Genomic DNA, 18,273 nt, shown 5'->3' with positions numbered 1-18,273 from the left:
TGGAATCACAGCGCAGGTCCTGAGTCCGGGGAGAGGATGCTCTGGGCGGATGCTCTGGGCTGTGGAGGACCGGATGCTGCCGCTCAGAGCATCCGCCCGCCCCCTCACCCCACCCCAAATCCTTCACACTTGGAATTGCCCAGGATGTTCATGAGGGATATTGGTCTGTAGTTTTCTTTCCTCTTAGTGTGTTTGTCTGGCTTTGTCAGGGTTATGCAGTCCTCATAGAATGAGGTGGAAAGGTTCCCTCCTCTTGAATTTTGGGAGAAGTTTGAGAAGGATTGGGTATTAGTTCTTCTTTAAATGTTTAGTAGAATTCACCAGTGAACACATCAAGTCCAGGGCTTTTCCTTGTGGGAAGAAATTGGACTACTGGTATAATCTCCTTACTAGTTATAGGACTATTCAGATTTTCCATCTCTTCATAATTTAGTCTGGGTAGGTTTTGTGTTTCTAGGAATTTGTCCATTTCATCTAGGTTTTCCAATTTGTTGGTGTGCAGTTATAATACTCTTAAAATCCTTTTTTTTTTCCTGTAGAAATGGTTGTAATGCCCCACAGTCGTTTCTGATTTTAATAATTTGAATCTTCTGTCTTTTTTCCTAGTTCACCTAGCTAAGGGTTTGTCAATTTCGTTAAGCTTTTTGAAGAACAAATTTTTTGTTGTATTGATTTTTCTCTATTGTTTTTCTGTTCTCTATTTCATTTATCTCTGCTCTAATCTTTATTATTTCCTTCCTTCTGCTAGCTTTGGGTTTATTTTGTCCTTATTCTTCTAGTTCCTAGTTGTAAAATTAGGTTGTAGATTTGAGATCTCTTGGTTTTTAATGCAAGCATATAACTATAAATTTTCCCCTTAGCACTGCCTTTGCTGTGACCCTTAAGTTTTGGTATGTTGTGTTTTCATTTTTATTCATCTCTAAGTATTTTCTAATTTCCCATGTAATTGCTTCTTTGATCCATTTCTTGTTTAAAACTGTGCTGTTTAGGTACACATTTTTGTGAATTTTTCAGTTTTCTTTATGTTACTGATTTCTAACTTCATCCTCTTGTTATCAGAGAAGATAATTTCTGTGATATCTGTCTTATTCAATCTACTGAGAATTAATTTGTGGCCTAGTATATGGTCTACCCTGGAAAAAGTCCCGTGTGTACTTGAAAAGACTCTCTATGCTGTTGGGTGGAGTGCTCTGTGTGTGTCTGTTAGATCTCATTGGTTTATTGTGTTACGTCCTCTAGTTCCTTACTTCTGTCCAGTCATTGTATCCACTTTTAGGAGTGGGGTACTGAAGTCCAACTACTCCTAAGAACTGTCTCTTTCTCCCTTGAATTCTGTCAGCTTTTGCTTCATGTATATGTAAATATATTTTTTACATGGTTGATTTACAAAATTATATTAGTTTCAGGTATACAACATAGTGATTCAAAATTTTTATAGGTTATACTCCATTTAAAGTTATTATAAAATACCGGACATTTTCCCTGTGTTTTACAATATATCCTTGTAGTTTATTTCATGCATAGTCATTTGCGCCTCTTAATCCCCTCTCCCATCTTGCCCCTCTTCCTCCTCACTGGTAACGACTATTTTGTTCTCTACTCTGTAAGTCTGTTTCTGTTTTGTTATATACATTAGTTTGTTTCGTTCTTTAGATTCCACATAAAGTGAGAACATACAGTATTTGTCTTTCTCTGTCTGACTTATTTCACTAAGCATAATATTCTCTACATCCATTCATGTGGTTGCAAATGGCAAATTTTCATTCTTTTTGTGGCTGAGTAATATTCCATTGAATATATATACCACATCTTGTTTATCCATTCATCTGTTGATGGACACTTAGGTTGCTTCCATATTGTGACTATTGTAAATAATGCTGCAATGAACATTGGGATGCACGTATCTTTTCAAGTTAATATTTTTGTTTTCTTCGGATATATGCCTGGGAGTTGAATTGCTGGATCACATGGTAGTTCTATTTTTAGTTTATTGAGGAAAATCCATAGTGTTTTGCTCAGTGGCTGCACCAATATACATTCCCACCAACAGTGAACACTGGTTCCCTTTTCTCCACATCCTCACCAACATTTGTTATTTGCGATTTTTTTGACGATAGCCATTCTGACAAGTGTGAGGTGCTCTCTTATCGTGGTTTTGATTTGCATTTCTCTGATGATAAGTGATGTTGAGCATCTATTCACGTGCCTGTTGGCCATCGGTATGTCTTCTTTGGAAAAGTGCCTATGCAGGTCTGATGCCCATTTTTTAAAAGGTTGTTTGTTTTTTATTGAGTTGTGTGAGCTGTTTATATATTTTGGATATTAACCCCTTATCAATCATATCATTTGCAAATATTTTCTCCTGTTCAGTCGGCTTTTTATTTTGTCAATGGTTTTCTTTGCGGTGCAAAACCCTTGTAGTTTAATGGTGTCCCATTTCTTTGTTTTTGCTTTTCTTTCCTTTGCCTTAGGGGACAGATCCAAAAAATTATTGCTACAATTTATGTCAAGGAGTGTTCTACCTATGTTTTCTTCCAAGATTTTTATGGTTTCTGGTCTTACATCTGGGTCTTTAATCCATTTTGAGTTTATTTTTTTATATAGTGTGAGAAAATGTTCTACTTTCGTTCTTTTACACGTGTAGCTGTCCAGGTTTCCCAGCACTGCTTACTGAAGAGACTGTCTTTTCCCCATTGTGTATTCTTGCCTCCTTTGTTATAGATAAATTGACCATAAGCATATGGGTTTACTTCTGAGCTTTTTATTCTGTTTCACTGCTCTATGTGTCTGTTTTTGTGCCCCTACCATACTGTTTTGATGACTGTAGGTTATAGTAGTCTGAAGTCAGGAGCCTGATTCCTCCAGCTCTGTTCTTCCTCAAGATTGTTTTGGCTGTTCAGGGTCTTTCGTGTTTATACACACACACACACACACACACACACACACACAAATACACATACATACATATGTATTTGGCTGCACCAGGTCTTAGTTGCGGCACATGGGATCTTTAGTTGCAGCACGTGGGATCTTCAGTCGTGGCAGGCAGGATCTTAGTTGCAGCATGCATGTGGGATCTAGTTCCCTGACCAGGGATCAAACCCAGGCCCCCTGCATTGGGAGTGCAGAGTCTTGCCCACTGGACCACCGGGGAAGTCCCTCCATATATAGTTTTAAATTATTTGTTCTAGTTCTGTGAAAAGTCTCATGGGTATTTTGGTAGGGATTGCATTAAATCCTCAGATTGCCTTGAGCAGTATGGTCATTTTAATAATACTGATCTAATCCAGAGCACAGTATATCTTTCCTTCTCTTTGTGTCATCTTCAGTTTCTTTCATTAGTGTCTTCTAATTTTCCAAGCACGGGTCTTTTACCTCCTTAGTTAGATCTATTCCTATGTAATTTATTCTTTTTTCATATGATTATAAATGGGATTGTTTGCTTAACTTCTCTTTCTGATAGTTCATTGTTAGTGTATAGACATGCAACAGATTTCTGTCTATTAACTGTATCCTACACCTTTACTGAATTAGTTGATGAGCTCTAGTAGTCTTTTGGTGGCATTTAGGATTTTCTATGTATAGTATCATGTCATCTGTAAGTAGTGACAGTTTTATTTCTTCTCCAATTTGGATTCCTTTTCTTCCTTTTTCTGGTCTGATTGATGTGGGCAGGACATCCAGTACTGTGCTGAATATAAGCGGTGAGAATTGGCGATGGTGTCTTGCACCTAATCTTAGTGAAAATGCTTTGAGCTTTTCACCATTGAGTAAGATGTTAGCGGTGGGCTTATCCTATATGACCTTGCTTATGTTGAGGTAGGTTCTCTTTATACCCACTGTAGAGAGTTTTTATCATAAATGGCTGTTGAATTTTGTCAAAAGCTTTTTCTGCATCTATTGAGACGATCATATGATTTTTATTCTTCAATTTGTGAAAGTGGTATATCACACTGATTGATTTGTGGGTGTTGAACCATCCTATGTACCCCATTTAATCATGGTGTATGATCCTTTTAATACATTGTTGGATTTGGTTTGCTAATAATTTGTTGAGAATTTTTGTGTCTATGTTCATCAGTGATATTGGCCTATAAATTTCTTTTTTGTTTGATAGCTCTGTCTGGTTTTGATTTTGGTATCAGGGTGATGCTGCCCTTATAGGACAAATTTGAAAGTGTTCCTTCCTCTGCAATTTTTTGGAACAGTTTGAGAATGATAGGTGTTAACTCTTCTCTAAAGGTTTGGTAGAATTCACCTGTGAAGCCATCTGGTCCTGGACTTTTGTTTGAATTAGTAATCAAAAAACCTCCAACAATTCCATTACTGGTAATTGGTCTGTTCATATTTTCTGTTTCTTCCTGGTTCAGTCTTTGCAGATTGTACACTTCTAGGAATTTGTCCATTTATTCTTGGCTGTCCATTTTCTTTGCATACAGCTGTTCATAGTAATCTCTTTATGATCCTTTGTTTTTCTCTGGTGTCAGTTGTAACTTTTTCATTTCTGATATCATTGATTTGGGTCCTCTCTTTTTCCTGATGAGTCTTGCTGAAGGTTTTACCAATTTTGTTTATCTTTTCAGAGAAGCAGCTCCTAGTTTGATTGATCTTTTCTATTTTTTTAAGTCTCTATTTCGCTTATCTCTTCTGATCTTTATTATTTCTTCTACTAACTTTGGGTTTTGTTTGTTCTTTTTCTAGTTCCTTTAGATGTACGGTTAGGCTGTTTGTTTGAGATTTTTCTTGTTTCCTGAGGTAGGCTTGTATCACTGTAAACTTCCCTCTTAGACCTGTGTTTGCCATGTCCCATAGATTTTGGGGCATTGTTTTTTCGTTTCCATTTATCTCCAGATATGTTTTAATTGCTTCTTTGATTTTTTTCAGTGATCCACTTGTTGTTTAGTATTGTTTAGCCTCCACATGGTTTTGTTTTTTGCACTTTTTTTCTTGTAGTTGATTTTCTCGTCTCACAGCATCGTGGTTGGAAAAGATGCTCGATATGATTTCTTAAACTTACCGAGACTTCTTTGTGGCCCAGCATGTGATCTATCCTGAAGAATGTTCCACGTGCACTTGAAAAGAATGTATATTCTGATGCTTTTGGATGGACTATATATATATATATATATATACACACACTTATATAAGTCCATCTGGTCTAATGTGTCATTTAAGACCAGTTTCCTTATTGATTTTCTGTCTGGATGATCTGTTTGTTGATGGTAGTGGGATGTTCAAGTCCCTCACTATTATTGTGCTACTGTCAGTTTCTCCCTTTATATCTGTTAATATTTGCTTTACGTATTGAGGTGCTGCTCTGTTGGGTACATATATATCTACAGTTGTCGTATCTTTTTCTTGGGTGATCCCTTGATCAATATGTAAGGTCCTTTGTTACTTGTTACAGTCTTCGTTTTAAAGTCTGTTTTGTCTGATGTGAGTATTGTTACCCTGGCTTTATTTTCATTTCCATTTGCATGGAATAACTTTTGTCCATCCCCTGACTTTCAATCTGTGTGTCTCTTTAGATCTGAAGTGAGTCTCTTGTAGGCAGCATATACATGGCTCTTGTTTTTGTATCCATATACAGCCATTCTGTATCTTTTGATTGGAGCATTTAGTCCATTTACATTGAGAGTAATTATTGATAGGTACATACTTATTGCCATTTTAGTTGTTTGTTTTGTAGTTCTTTTTTGATACTTTCTTCTTTTGTTCTTGTCCTGTGATTTGATGACTATCTTTAGTGTTATGTTTAGAAACTTCTCTCTTTTGTGTGTGTCTATTATAGATTTTTGGTTTGTTGTTACCATGAGGGATGGTAAGTTGCTGATCTCGTAATTTCAAACACATTTAAACAACCCTGCATTTTTACTCCCCTCCCTTCACAATTAACTGTTTTGATATTATATTTTACATTTTGTTTTGTTTTTGTAGCCCTTAACTACTTATTGCAGATATAGGTGATTTACTACTTTTGTCTTGTAACCTTCTTACTACCTTTGTACATGGTAGGTTTGCTACCTTTACTGTGTACTTGCTTTTACTGATGAGCTTTTTCCTTTCATAGTTTCCATGTTTCCAGTTGTGGCCTTTTCTTCTTTGCTTAACGAAGTCCCTTTAACATTTTTTTTTTTTTTTTTTGCCGTACGCGGGCCTCTCACTGTTGTGGCCTCTCCCGTTGCGGAGCACAGGCTCCAGACACGCAGGCCCAGCGGCCATGGCTCACGGGCCCAGCTGCTCCGTGGCATGTAGGATCTTCCCGGACCGGGGCACGAACCCACGCCCCCCGCATCGGCAGGCGGACTCTCGACCACTGCGCCACCAAGGAGGCCCCCCCTTTAACATTTCTTGTAAGGCTGGTTTCATGGTGCTGAACTCTTTTAGCTTTTGCTTAGCTGTAAAACTTCTGACCTCTCCATCAGATCTGAACGAGCCTTGCCAAATAGAGTATTCTTGGTTGTAGGTTTTTGCCTTTCATCACCTTAAATATATGGTGCCACTCCCTTCTGGTTTGCAGAGTTTCTGCTGAAAAGTCAGCTGTTAGCCTTACTGGAGTTCCCTTGTATGTAACTTGTTGCTTTTCCCTTGCTGCAGTTAATATTCTCTCTTTATCTTAATTTCTGCCATTTTAATTACAATGTATCTTGGTGTGGTCCTATTTGCATTGATCCTGCTTAGGACTCTCTACCTCCTGGACCTGGACGTCTGTTTCCTTTCCTAGGTTACGGAAGTTTTCAGCTAGTATGTCTTCAAATATGTTCTCTGCCCCTTTCTCTCTCTCTCCTCTTTCTGGGACCCCTATAATGAGAAAGCTAGTATACTTGATGTTGTCCCAGAGGTCTCTTAAACTGTCCTCATTTCTTTTCATTCTTTTTTTCTGTTCAGCTTCAGTGGTTTCCACTACTCTATCTTCCAGCTAGCTGATCCATTCTTCTGCATCATTTAATCTGCTATTGATTCCTTCTAGTGTATTTTTCATTTTAGATATCGTATTCTTTGTCTCTGGTCCTTCTGTTTTTTTACTCTTTGTTAAAAACTTCTAACTTTTTACTCTGCTCATCCATTCTTATCCCAAGTTCTTTGATTATCTTTATGATCATTACCTTGATCTATTTATTGGGTAGATTGCTCATCTCCACTTCTCTTAGTTCTTCGGGGGTTTTTCATTTGGAACATGTTCCTCTGTTGCCTCATTTTACCTAATTTGCTGTTTTTATTTCTGTGTGTCTCGTATGTTGGTTGCATTTCCTGATCTTAGAGAAGTAGTCTTTTTTAGGAGATGTCCTATGTTCCCTGCGGCACACTGCCCTCTAGTCACCAGAGCTGTTTGCTCTAGGGCTATATGAGGGCTGCGCTGGTCCTTCTGTTGTGGCAGGATGACTTTTGTGGGCAGTCTGGTAGGTGCAGCTGGCCCTGTCTGGTTGTTTGCCAGGCCCTGCCTTGTGCGGAGGCTGCTGGCCTCTGGTTGGCAGGACAAGGTCACAAGGTGGCTGGCTGCAGAACCCAGGGTGGTCCCAGATCTGGTGCTCACCGTTGGGCAGAGCCTGGTTCTGGCACAGATGGCTGCGGAACCAGGGTTCCTGGATCTAGTGTTGGCCTGTTGGTGGGTGGGTCCTGCTCCTGACATGGCTGGCTGTGGGTTCTACAGTATCCCAAGGCTGGTGCTGGCCCACTGTATCCCTGGGCAGCTAGCTGAGGATTCTAAGGTTATCTCAGAGCTGGTCTGGCTTTCTGGTGGGTGATTCTGGGGACTGGGGGGTCCATGGGCTAGTTCCAGCTCACTGCTTGGTGAAGCCAGGTCCCGAGGCCTCTGGCTGAAGGGTCCTTGGGGTCCTACAGCTGGTGTCGTCCCACTGGTGGGCGGGGCTGAGTCCTGGGGTGTCCTGATACTGTTGCCAGCCTGCTGACATGTCGCCTGACACCTGAAAAGGCAAGCGGCAGGGATCCTCGGGCCAGCGACCACCCACTGGTGGGTGAAGCTTGGTCCTGGAGTCTCTGGCTGCAGTGGTCCTGGGGCTGGTGTCTGCCTGCTTCTGGTCAGGGCTGGGGGCCCAGGGGGTTCTGGGGCTGGTACTTACCCACTGGTAGGCAGAGCTGGGTCCTGCAGTCTCTGGCTGTGGATCTAGTCTCTAGTCTCTGGCTAGATCCAAGACCCCCTCTGGCAAGGCCGTGGGGGTCTTGCATCTAGTTCCAGGGTGTGGTGCCAGGGCCTAGGCCCTCTGGTGGGCGGGGCTGTCGGCAGGAGTGGCTGGGGGCTGGGGGGGGTCTTAAGGCAGCCTGCCTGCTGGTGGGGGTGGGGCTGTGTCCCTGCCTGGCTAGTCGCTTATCCTGAGGCCTCCCAGTACTGGTGCCTGCAGGCTGCTGGGCGGGGCAGGGCTGGGTCCTGAAGCTGATAAGCTATAGGGAGAATTCAAAAACAGCACTTTCCATCACGGGTGTCCATGTGGTAGGATGAGTTCCCCAAGGTGGCTGCCACCAGCGTCTGTGTCCCCAGGGTGAGCTGCAGATGCCTCCTGCCACTCCAGGGGGCGCTCGGAGATCAGCAGGTGGGTGTGACCCAGCCTCCTTTCAAATTACTGCTCCTGCCCTGTGTCCTGGAGCATGTAAGATTATACTGAGTCTAGTATTTTTTTTTTGATACATCTTTATTGGAGTATAATTGATCACAATGGTGTGGACGTTCTGTTGTACACCAAAGCAAATCAGCCATATGCATACACATGTCCCCATATCCCCTCCCTCTGGAGCCTCCCTCCCACCCTCCCTATCCCACCCCTCTAGGTGGTCACAAAGCACCGAGCTGATCTCCCTGTGCTATGTGGCTGCTTCCCACTAGCTAGCTGTTTTACATTCGGTAGTGTTTTTATGTCCATGCCACTCTCTAACTTCGTCCCAGCTTACCCTTCCCCCTCCCCGTGTCCTCAAGTCCATTTTCTACGTCTACATCCTTATTCCTGCCCTGCAGCTAGGTTCATCAGTACCATTTTTTTCTTTTTCTTTTTTTTTTAGATTCCATATATATGCGTTACCATACGGTATTTGTTTTTCTCTTTCTGACTTACTTCACTCTGTATGACAGACTCTGAGTCCATCCACCTCACTACAAATAACTCAGTTTCGTTTCTTTTTATGGCTGAGTAACATTCCATTGTATATATGTGCCACACCTTCTTCATCCATTCATCTGTTTATGGACACTTAGGTTGGTTCCATGTCCTGGCTATTGTAAACAGTACTTCAATGAACATTGTGGTACATGACCCTTTTGAATTATGGTTTTCTCAGGGTATATGCCCAGTAGTGGGATTGCTGGGTCATATGGTAGTTCTATTCTTAGTTTTCTAAGGAACCTCCATACTGTTCTCCATAGTGGCTGTATCAATTTACATTCCCACCAACAGTGCAGGAGGGTTCCCTTTTCTCCACACCCTCTCCAGCATTTGTTGTTTGAAGACTTTTTGATGATGGTCATTCTGACTGGTGTGAGGTGGTTTTGATTTGCATTCCTCTAATGATTAGTAATGTTGAGCACCCTTTCATGTGTTTGTTGGCAATCTGTATATCTTCCTTGGAGAAATGTTTATTTAGGTCTTCTGCGTGTTTTTGGATTGGGTTGTTTGTTTTTTTGATATTGAGCTGCATGAGCTGCTTGTATATTTTAGAGATTAATCCTTTGTCAGTTGCTTCATTTGCAAATATTTTCTCCCATTCTGAGGGTTGTCTTTTCGTCTTGTTTAAGGTTTCCCTTGCTGTGCAAAAGCTTTTAAGTTTCATTAAGTCCCATTTGTTTGTTTTTATTTCCGTTACTCTAGGAGGTGGGTCAAAAAAAATCTTGCTGTGGTTTATGTCAAAGAGTGTTTTTCCTATGTTCTCCTGTAAGAGTTTTATAGTGTCTGGTCTGACATTTAAGTCTTTAATCCATTTGGAGTTTATTTTTGTGTATGGTGTTAGTGAGTGTTCTAATTTCATTCTTTTACATGTAGCTGTCCAGTTTTCCCAGCACCACTTATTGAAGAGGCGGTCTTTTCTCCATTGCGTATTCTTGCCTCCTTTATCAAAGATAAGGTGCCCATATGTGCATGGGTTTATCTCTGGGCTTTCTATCCTGTTCCATTGATCTATAGTTCTGTTTTTGTGCCAGTACCATACTTTCTTGATTACGGTAGCTTTGTGGTATAGCTTGAAGTCGGGGAGCCTGATTGCTCCAAGTCCATTTTTCTTTCTCAAGATTGCTTTGGCTGTTTGGGGTCTTTTGTGTTTCCATACAAACTGTAAAATTTTTTGTTCTAATTCAATGGTGAAGAATGCCATTGGTAGTTTGATAGTGATTGAACTGAATGTGTAGATTGCTTTGGGTAGTACAGTCGTTTTCACAATATTGATTCTTCCAATCCAAGAACATGGTATATTTCTCCATCTGTTTATGTCATCTTTGATTTCTTTCATCAGTGTTTTATAGTCTTCTGAGTACAAGTCTTCTACCTCCTTAGGCAGGTTTATTCCTAAGTATTTTATTCTTTTTGTTGCAATAGTAGATGGGATTGTTTCCTTAATTTCTCTTTCTGAGTTTTTGTTGTTGGTGTATAGGTATGCCAGAGATTTCTGTGCGTTAATTTTGTATCCTGCAACCTTACCAAATTCACTGATTAATTCTAGTAGTTTTCTGGTGGCATCTTTAGGATTTTCTATGTATAGTATCATGGCATCTGCAAACAGTGAGAGTTTTACTTCTTCTTTTCCAATTTGCATTCCTTTTATTTTTCTTCTCTGATTGCCATGGAATAAGAGTAGCAAGAGTGGACATCCTTATTCCTGATCTTAGTGGAAATGCTTTCAGTTTTTCACCATTGAGTATGATGCTTGAATGGGTTTGTCATATATGGCCTTTATTATGTTGAGGTAGGTTCCCTCCATGCCCGTTTTCTGGAGAGTTTTTAATCATAAATCGGTGTTGAATTTTGTTGAAAGCTTTTTCTGCATCTATTTCAATGATCATATGGTGTATCTCATTGATCGACTTGCGTATATTGAAGAATCCTTGCATCCCTGGGATAAATCCCACTTGATCGTGGTGTATGATCCTTTTAATGTGCTGTTGGATTCTGTTTGCTAGTATTTGGTTGAGGATTTTTGCATCTATGTTCATCAGTGATATTGGTCTATAATTTTTTTGTGGTATCTTTTTCTGGTTTTGGTATCAGGGTGATGGTGGTTTCGTAGAATGAATTTGGGAGTGTTTTTCCCTCTGCAATTTTTTGGAAGAGTTTGAGAAGGATTGGTGTTAGCTCTTCTCTAAATATTTGAGAGAATTTGCCTGTGAAGCTGTCTGGTCCTGGACTTTTGTTTGTTGGAAGATTTTTAATTACGGTTTCAATTTCATTACTTGTGATAGGTCTGTTTATATTTTCTAATTCTTCCTTGTTCAGTCTTGGAATATTGTACCTTTCTAAGAATTTGTCCATTTCTTCCAGGTTGTCCATTTTATTGGCATATAGTTGTTTGTAGTACTCTCTTATTATCCTTTGTATTTCTGCAGTGTCAGTTGTGATTTCTCCTTTTTCATTTCTAATTTTATTGATTTGCATCCTCTCCCTTTTTTCTTGATGAGTCTGGCTAAGGGTTTATCAATTTTGTTCATCTTCTCAAAGAAGCAGCTTTTAGTTTTATTGATCTTTGCTATTGTTTTCTTCGTTTCTATTTCATTTATTTCTGCTCTGATCTTTATGATTACTTTGCTTCTACTGACTTTGGGTTTTCTTTGTTCTTCTTTCTCTAGTTGTTCTAAGTGTAGGGTTAGATTGTTTATTTGAGATTTTTCTTGTTTGTTGAGGTGAGACTGAATTGCTGTAAACTTCCCTCTTAGAACTGCTTTTGCTGCGTCCCATAGGTTTGGGGTCGTCATGTTTTCGTTGTCATTTGTTTCTATGTATTTTTTAATTTCTTCTTTGATTTCTTCAATCATCTCTTGGTTATTTAGTAGCTCACTGATTAGCCTCCACGTACTTGTGTTTATTTACAGTTTTTTTTCCCTGTAAGTGATTTTCAATCTCATAGCGTTGTGGTCAGAAAAGATGCTTGATATGATTTCAATTTTCTTAAATTTTCTGAGGCTTGATTTGTGACCCAAGATGGGATCTGTCCTGGAGAATGTTCCGTGTGCACTTGAAAAGAAAGTGTATTCTGCCACTTTTGGGTGGAATGTTCTATAAATAATCAGTTAAGTCCATCTCATCTATTGTGTCATTTAAAGCTTGTGTTTCCTTATCTATTTCATTTTGGATGATCTGTCCATTGGTGTAAGTGGCGTGTTAAAGTCCCCTACTATTATTGTGTTACTGTCGATTTCTCCTTTCATGGTTGTTAGCATTTGCCTTATGTATTGAGGTGCTCCTATGTTGGATGCATAAACATTTATAATTGTTATATCTTCTTGGATTGATCCTTTGATCATTATGTAGCGTCCCTCCTTATCTCTTATAACAGTTTTTATTTTAAAGTCTATTTTATCTGATACGAGTATTGCTACTCAACTTCTTTTGATTTCCATTTGTATGGAATATCTTTTTTCCATCCCTTCACTTTCAGTCTGTATATGTCCGCAGGTCTGAAATGGGTGTCTTGTATACAGCATATATATGGGTCTTGTTTTTGTATCCATTCAGCCAGTCTGTGTCTTTTGGTTGGGGCATTTAATCCATTTACATTCAAGGTTATTATCGATATATATGTTCCTATTACCATTCTTTTAATTGTTTTGGGTTTGTTTTTGAGGGTGTTTTTCTCCTCTTGTGTTTCCCACCTAGAGAAGTTTCTTTAGCATTTGTTGTAAAGTTGGTTTGGTGGTGCTGAATCCTCTTCACTTTTGCTTGTTTGAAAAGTTTTTGATTTCTCCATCTAATCTGAATGAGATCCTCGCTGGGTAGAGTAATCTTGGTTGTAGGTTTTACTCCTTCATCACTTTAAGCATATCCTGCCACTCCCTTCTGGCCTGCAGAGTTTCTGCTGAAAAATCAGCTGATAACCTTATGGGGATTCCTTTGTATGTTATTTTTTGTTTTTCCCTTGCTGCTTTTAATATTTTTTCTTTGAATTTAATTTTTGTTAGTTTGATTAGTATGTGTCTTGGTGTGTTTTTCCTAGGGTTTATCCTGTATGGGAGACTCTGTGCTTTCTGGACTTGGGTGATTATTTCCTTTCCCATGTTAGGGAAGTTTTCAACTATAATCTCTTCACATATTTTCTCAGACCCTTTCTTTTTCTCTTCTTCTGGGACCCCTGTAATTCAAATGTTGGTGTGTTTAATGTTGTCCCAGGGGTCTCTGAGACTGTCCTCAATTCTTCTCATTCTTTTTTCTTTATTCTGCTCCTCGGCAGTTATTTCCACCATTTTATCTTCCAGGTCACTTATTTGTTCTTCTGCCTCAGTTATTCTGTTATTGATTCCTTCTAGTGTATTCTTCATTTCAGTTATAGCGTTGTTCATCTCTGTTTGCTCTTTAGTTCTTCTAGATCTTTGTTAAACATTTCTTGTATTTTCTCAATCTGTGCCTCCATTCTATTTCCGAGATTCCGGATCATCTTTATTATCATTACTCTGAATTCTTTTTCAGGTAGACTGCCTATTTCCTCTTCATTTATTTGGTCTTGTAGGTTTTTACCTTGCTCCTTCATCTGGAAATATTTTTTTGCTGTCCCATGTTTTTTGTTGTTGTTGTTGTTTTTATGAGTGGGATTATGTTCCTTTCTTACTGGTTGTTTGGCCTGAGGCTTCCAACACTGGAGTTTGTAGGCTGTTGGGTAGAGCTGGGTCTTGGTGCTGAGATGAGGAACTCTGAGACCTCACTCCGATGAATATTCCCTGGGGTCTGAGGTTCTCTGTTAGTCCAGTGGTTCAGACTTGGAGCTCCCACTGCAGGAGCTTCGGCCCGACCCCCAGCTCAAGAACCAAGAGCCTGCAAGCCATGTGGGGTGGCGAAACAAAAAAAGAGGACAATAACAAAGCCCAAAATAGAATTAGACTAGGAACCTAACAGATATGTTAGAAATCATATGAGTAAAAATATAGATGGATCAACAACCAGAGGGTACAACAGTACCACAATAGTAAAAAAAAAAAAGAGGAGGAAAAAAGGGGGGAAAAGGCCCCGGCTGTGGAGGGCGGGGCCTAAGCAAGAGCGAGGTTTGGGTGGTGGGCGGGGCCTATGCTTAGGACCCACAGGGCTGGAAAAGGCCCTGGGGGCTGTGCAGGGTGGGGCTTAGGCTCAACGGAACAGAAGGGGCCAAGGCGTGCCCCCCACTCCTGGTCTCAGAGGGCGGGGGACTTCACCTTGGAGCACAGCAAGCTTCCCGGGCTTGAGTGGGCAGGGCAAACACCCTCCCCTCCTCTCCTGCTCCTCCCACAGGGCCCCTCCCACCTGCCTCTCCTGTTCTCCTCTCGGCTCCTTCCTATGCCTCCAGGACGAATGCTGCCGGTGGGGGGGTTGTCCTGGAGGGCGGGGATCAGCCTGGGAGCCCAGCAGGCTCCCCAGGCCTGAGTGGGTGGGCACTTGCCCTCCACTCCTCTCCTGCTCCTCTCACAGGGCCCCTCCCCCTGCCTCTCCTGATCTCCCCGGCCTCAGGGGCCCCATCCTGTCTGGCTTCCACTTCTCCTCCCCCCCAGTCCCCCCACATCCTACCGGTTTACTTGAGGATTCCTCCCGTCTCCTTGGGCATCAGGGTCCCCCATCAGTGGCAGGCAGGAGCCCTAGTTGTGGGGAGATGCTAACTTGGCATCTTCTCATGCCACCATCTTGACTCTGCCCCCTATATTGTGTCTTTATTAGGTTTGATTATTTTGTAATCTTGTGTCTCTTTGACTTCATCTTACATAGAGATTGTTGAGCTTGGATGTTTGCATTGGCACACTTCCTCAAGTCTGGGAGTTTTCAGCCATTATTTCTTCCCATGTTCCCTCCACCCCTTTCTCTTCTCCTTTTCAGACTCTCACAAGGCATATATCAGTTTGCTTAATGGTGTCCCAGTGATTGTTTACACTCTGTTCTCTTTTCTTTAACCTTTTGTTTTTGTTGTTCCTCAGATATGATCATTTCTACTGTCCTGTCTTCAAGTTCACTGATTCCTTCTTCTGCCTGCTCAAATCTGCCTTTGAGTCCCCTGTTCAATAATTTCCATTATTGTACTTTTCATCTCCAAAATTTCTATTTAGTTTCCTTTTAGGTTTTCTGTCTGTTGATGTTTCCATTTTGTTCATACATTGTTTTCTTGACTTTACCCACATCTCTTTTTTTTTTTTTAGTTTTTTGATCATGTCTTAGGCCATTGTTTTAAAGTCTTTGTCTAGTAAATCTGCCGTCAGGTTGTTTCAGGGACAGTTTCTATTACTGTTTTCCTTTGGGGCACACTCTCGTTTCTTTGTATGTCTTGTGACTTTTTTTGTTGTTGTTGAACACTGGAGATTAAGCTAATAACATGGTAGCTCTGGAAATCAGATTCTACCCCTTCCCCAGGGTTTGCTGGGTTTTTGTTACTGTTTTGGGGTGTTTTTTTTTTAATTGTTGGAGGCTCTTTGCTGAGTATCAACATTAAGGTGTGAACTTAAGGTTTTCTAAGGTCCTTTCTGAGTCTTTCCTTGAGCATGCACAGTCACTTCTAACTTTCCCCATATATGCAGTTGTTTTTACTGTCCTAGACTTTAAGGTCTGGCTCCCAAAATGAAAAAAGGTGAAAAATGGAGGGAGAGAAAGGGTGCCAGTCCATTAACTCTCCTGGACGTTCCTTCAGGTAGAAGGAGAGGGGCTTGCAACAATGCGGGGAGGTACAATAGCCACCTACCTCTGTCTACACCTTTGTGATCAGAAGTAGCAGTCCGTAATCAGGGCACAGATGCCTGATGTTTGGAGAGCAGGGTCCTTTTTGCCCACCCTGGCCCACATACTCTCCAGGAACAGTGCACAGCTGCCTCCCAGGGTGCTGGGGGGTGGGCTAGGCAGCTGCTACTGTGCTGAGAGTTGAAACTGAGCAAAATTGACTGCAATTACCATCCAGTTCTTCCCCTGGAAGTTGAGCCTTCAACAGACTCTCAAGTTCCAAATTAGTTACATCAGACAGATTCTGCCCCTGCAGTTGTGGTCCAGGTTGGAAGACGTTCCTGGTGCTTCCCGCTCCACTGTCATTGCAGAATCCAGTCAGGCACTTTTAAACCTTTCATCTATTGTTAATTCTCTTAACCTTTCAACCATTCTGTTGGTTGCCCGGAGAGCTACTGTTAAGGAGGTGATTGTGCTTGAACTCGGCATCAAACCTTTGCCTGGTGAATACTGTTGGGCCAGCTCACCTGGGGCCAGGATTGCTGTGGGCTCAGCAAAACAACCCATAAAGTTACTGCATTGTGTTTGCATATCATCCAGGAGGTTGGGACTTTCCCCAAAACTGAAGTGTGACAAAATGAATCGATCATTCAGCTCCTGGGCCTGTGTGGGAGACTTGTGTTTCAGTCAGTTCTCTATACGGTTTGATTTGCCCATTGCCTCAGACTTCCCTGGGGTCACACCACAAGTCAGAGAAGTGGTGGGAAGGGAGCTGCAGGAGGCCAGGCCTTACCTGGACGGCCAGCCTCAGGCTCTGGGTGTTCGATGCTGTTCGACTTGTGCTTCCCCACTGCCCGCGGGTCTCTCCTCTGACTGACTCCTCTGTGCTCTTCCAGAAGAGGCCGAGCGCTGCAGCTTCGGGGTGGGTTCACTGTCCAGGCGGCGGCGCCCCCTGGCCCTGCGGGAGGACGGCCCTCGCCGGCGCACACACCTGCACATTGGCCTGCCCCATGACTTCCGCCCCGTGTCCTCCATCATCGACGTGGACATCCTCCCCGAGACACACCGCCGTGTGAGGCTGTACCGGCATGGCTGCCAGAAGCCACTGGGCTTCTACATCCGCGACGGCACGAGCGTGCGCGTGGCCCCACAAGGGCTGGAGAAGGTGCCCGGCATCTTCATCTCCCGTATGGTGCCTGGCGGCCTGGCCGAGAGCACTGGGCTGCTGGCCGTGGACGATGAGGTCTTGGAGGTGAACGGGATTGAGGTGGCTGGGAAGACACTGGACCAGGTCACGGACATGATGATCGCCAACAGCCACAACCTCATCGTCACGGTCAAGCCGGCCAACCAGAGGAACAACGTGGTGCGTGGCAGCCGTGCGTTGGGCAGCTCCGGCCGCTCCTCGGACAGCACGGCCAGCCGCCACAGCCTGCCTACAGCCCACGTCCTGCAGAACTTGCCCCCTGACGAGATGGAGAGCGACGAAGAGGCCGACGTGGTCCTCGAGGGCGTCCTGGAGCCCCGGCTGGTACCCAGGCCGCCACCAGGCAGCCTCGCTCGGGTCAACGGCGCTGGCCTGGCGCCCGGCCTGCACAGCCCTGGGCGGGAGGGCAGTGTCCAGAGGCTGCTCAGCTCCCTCCGGTCTGACCCCCGCCACAGCCTGGCCCTGCCCCCCGGAGGGGTGGAAGAGCACGGGCCGGCAGTCACCCTGTAGGGCCAGGCGTCAGACAGGTCAGTTTCCCGAGGGGAAATACTTCTTCAAGTTTTATTCCAGTCTTAAAATAAGAAAAAATTGTATACTGCACGCCTCCTTTTTGTTGTTTTTACTTATCCCTCCCTTTTCTCCCACCACCCTACTCTTTATTCCAACTTATGGAGAGAAAAGCATATTGTATTTTTGTAGAATTTCTCCACAGAACATGAAATACCTGCACCGTCTGTACGAGGCTGGGTGAGGGTCTAGCACCTTTGTCAAGTGGTAGAAAGAATCTGACCAAGTGCAGAAAATACTTCGTTTTTAAATTTTAAAAATATACTTTTTAAAATGAAGCTTTAAAATTACTTTTTTAAAATAGTCAAATTCATGTTTTCACTGTGCTTCCTGCCGACTTGCACTGATTCTGCTGACGGGCCAGAGGCTATGAAGATGGGACGTGGCAGGAAGGTAGAGGCTGGTTTTCAAGAGCAAATGCACCCATACCTGGAATAATAAGCATGGCGGTAGAGGATGAATTTCAGAACGTTGCACTGTTTGCAGTCCTGTCTCACATAGCGTGAAGTGGTCGCGGTGGCCGCAGCGGTGGACTCGCCCCGACAGGCAGTTTTGTGAGGCCGTCAGAGGTGCCCTGTTTAGCCTTTGAGGTGAATTCAATTTTGGGAAGACAGTGGAAGGCACAGCTCACCAGTACCGTCTGTGATCAAAAGCCAGCATTTACTCTGAGGTAAAAACCAGTCTTTTCCT

At 42.6% G+C, this 18,273-nt stretch overlaps 1 protein-coding gene across 1 annotated transcript in view; it reads left to right on the top strand.

The window, feature by feature from the left end:
- The window catches only part of PARD6G (par-6 family cell polarity regulator gamma), a 105,957-nt gene extending 88,261 nt beyond the window's left edge, over positions 1–17,696 (top strand). Inside the window, exon 3 of the mRNA XM_027118848.1 lies at positions 16,706–17,696. Coding sequence (XP_026974649.1) covers positions 16,706–17,526 — 821 coding nt within the window. The 3' untranslated portion in view covers positions 17,527–17,696. The remainder of the gene's footprint in view (positions 1–16,705) is intronic.
- Positions 17,697–18,273: the final 577 nt, after the last annotated feature.

The sequence above is a fragment of the Aethalodelphis obliquidens genome, unplaced genomic scaffold, assembly GCF_003676395.1.
Source record: "Aethalodelphis obliquidens isolate GAN/ISIS:26980383/991018 unplaced genomic scaffold, ASM367639v1 scaffold19, whole genome shotgun sequence".
NCBI lineage: Eukaryota > Metazoa > Chordata > Mammalia > Artiodactyla > Delphinidae > Aethalodelphis > Aethalodelphis obliquidens.
This window is presented reverse-complemented; position numbering and strand designations above follow the sequence as displayed.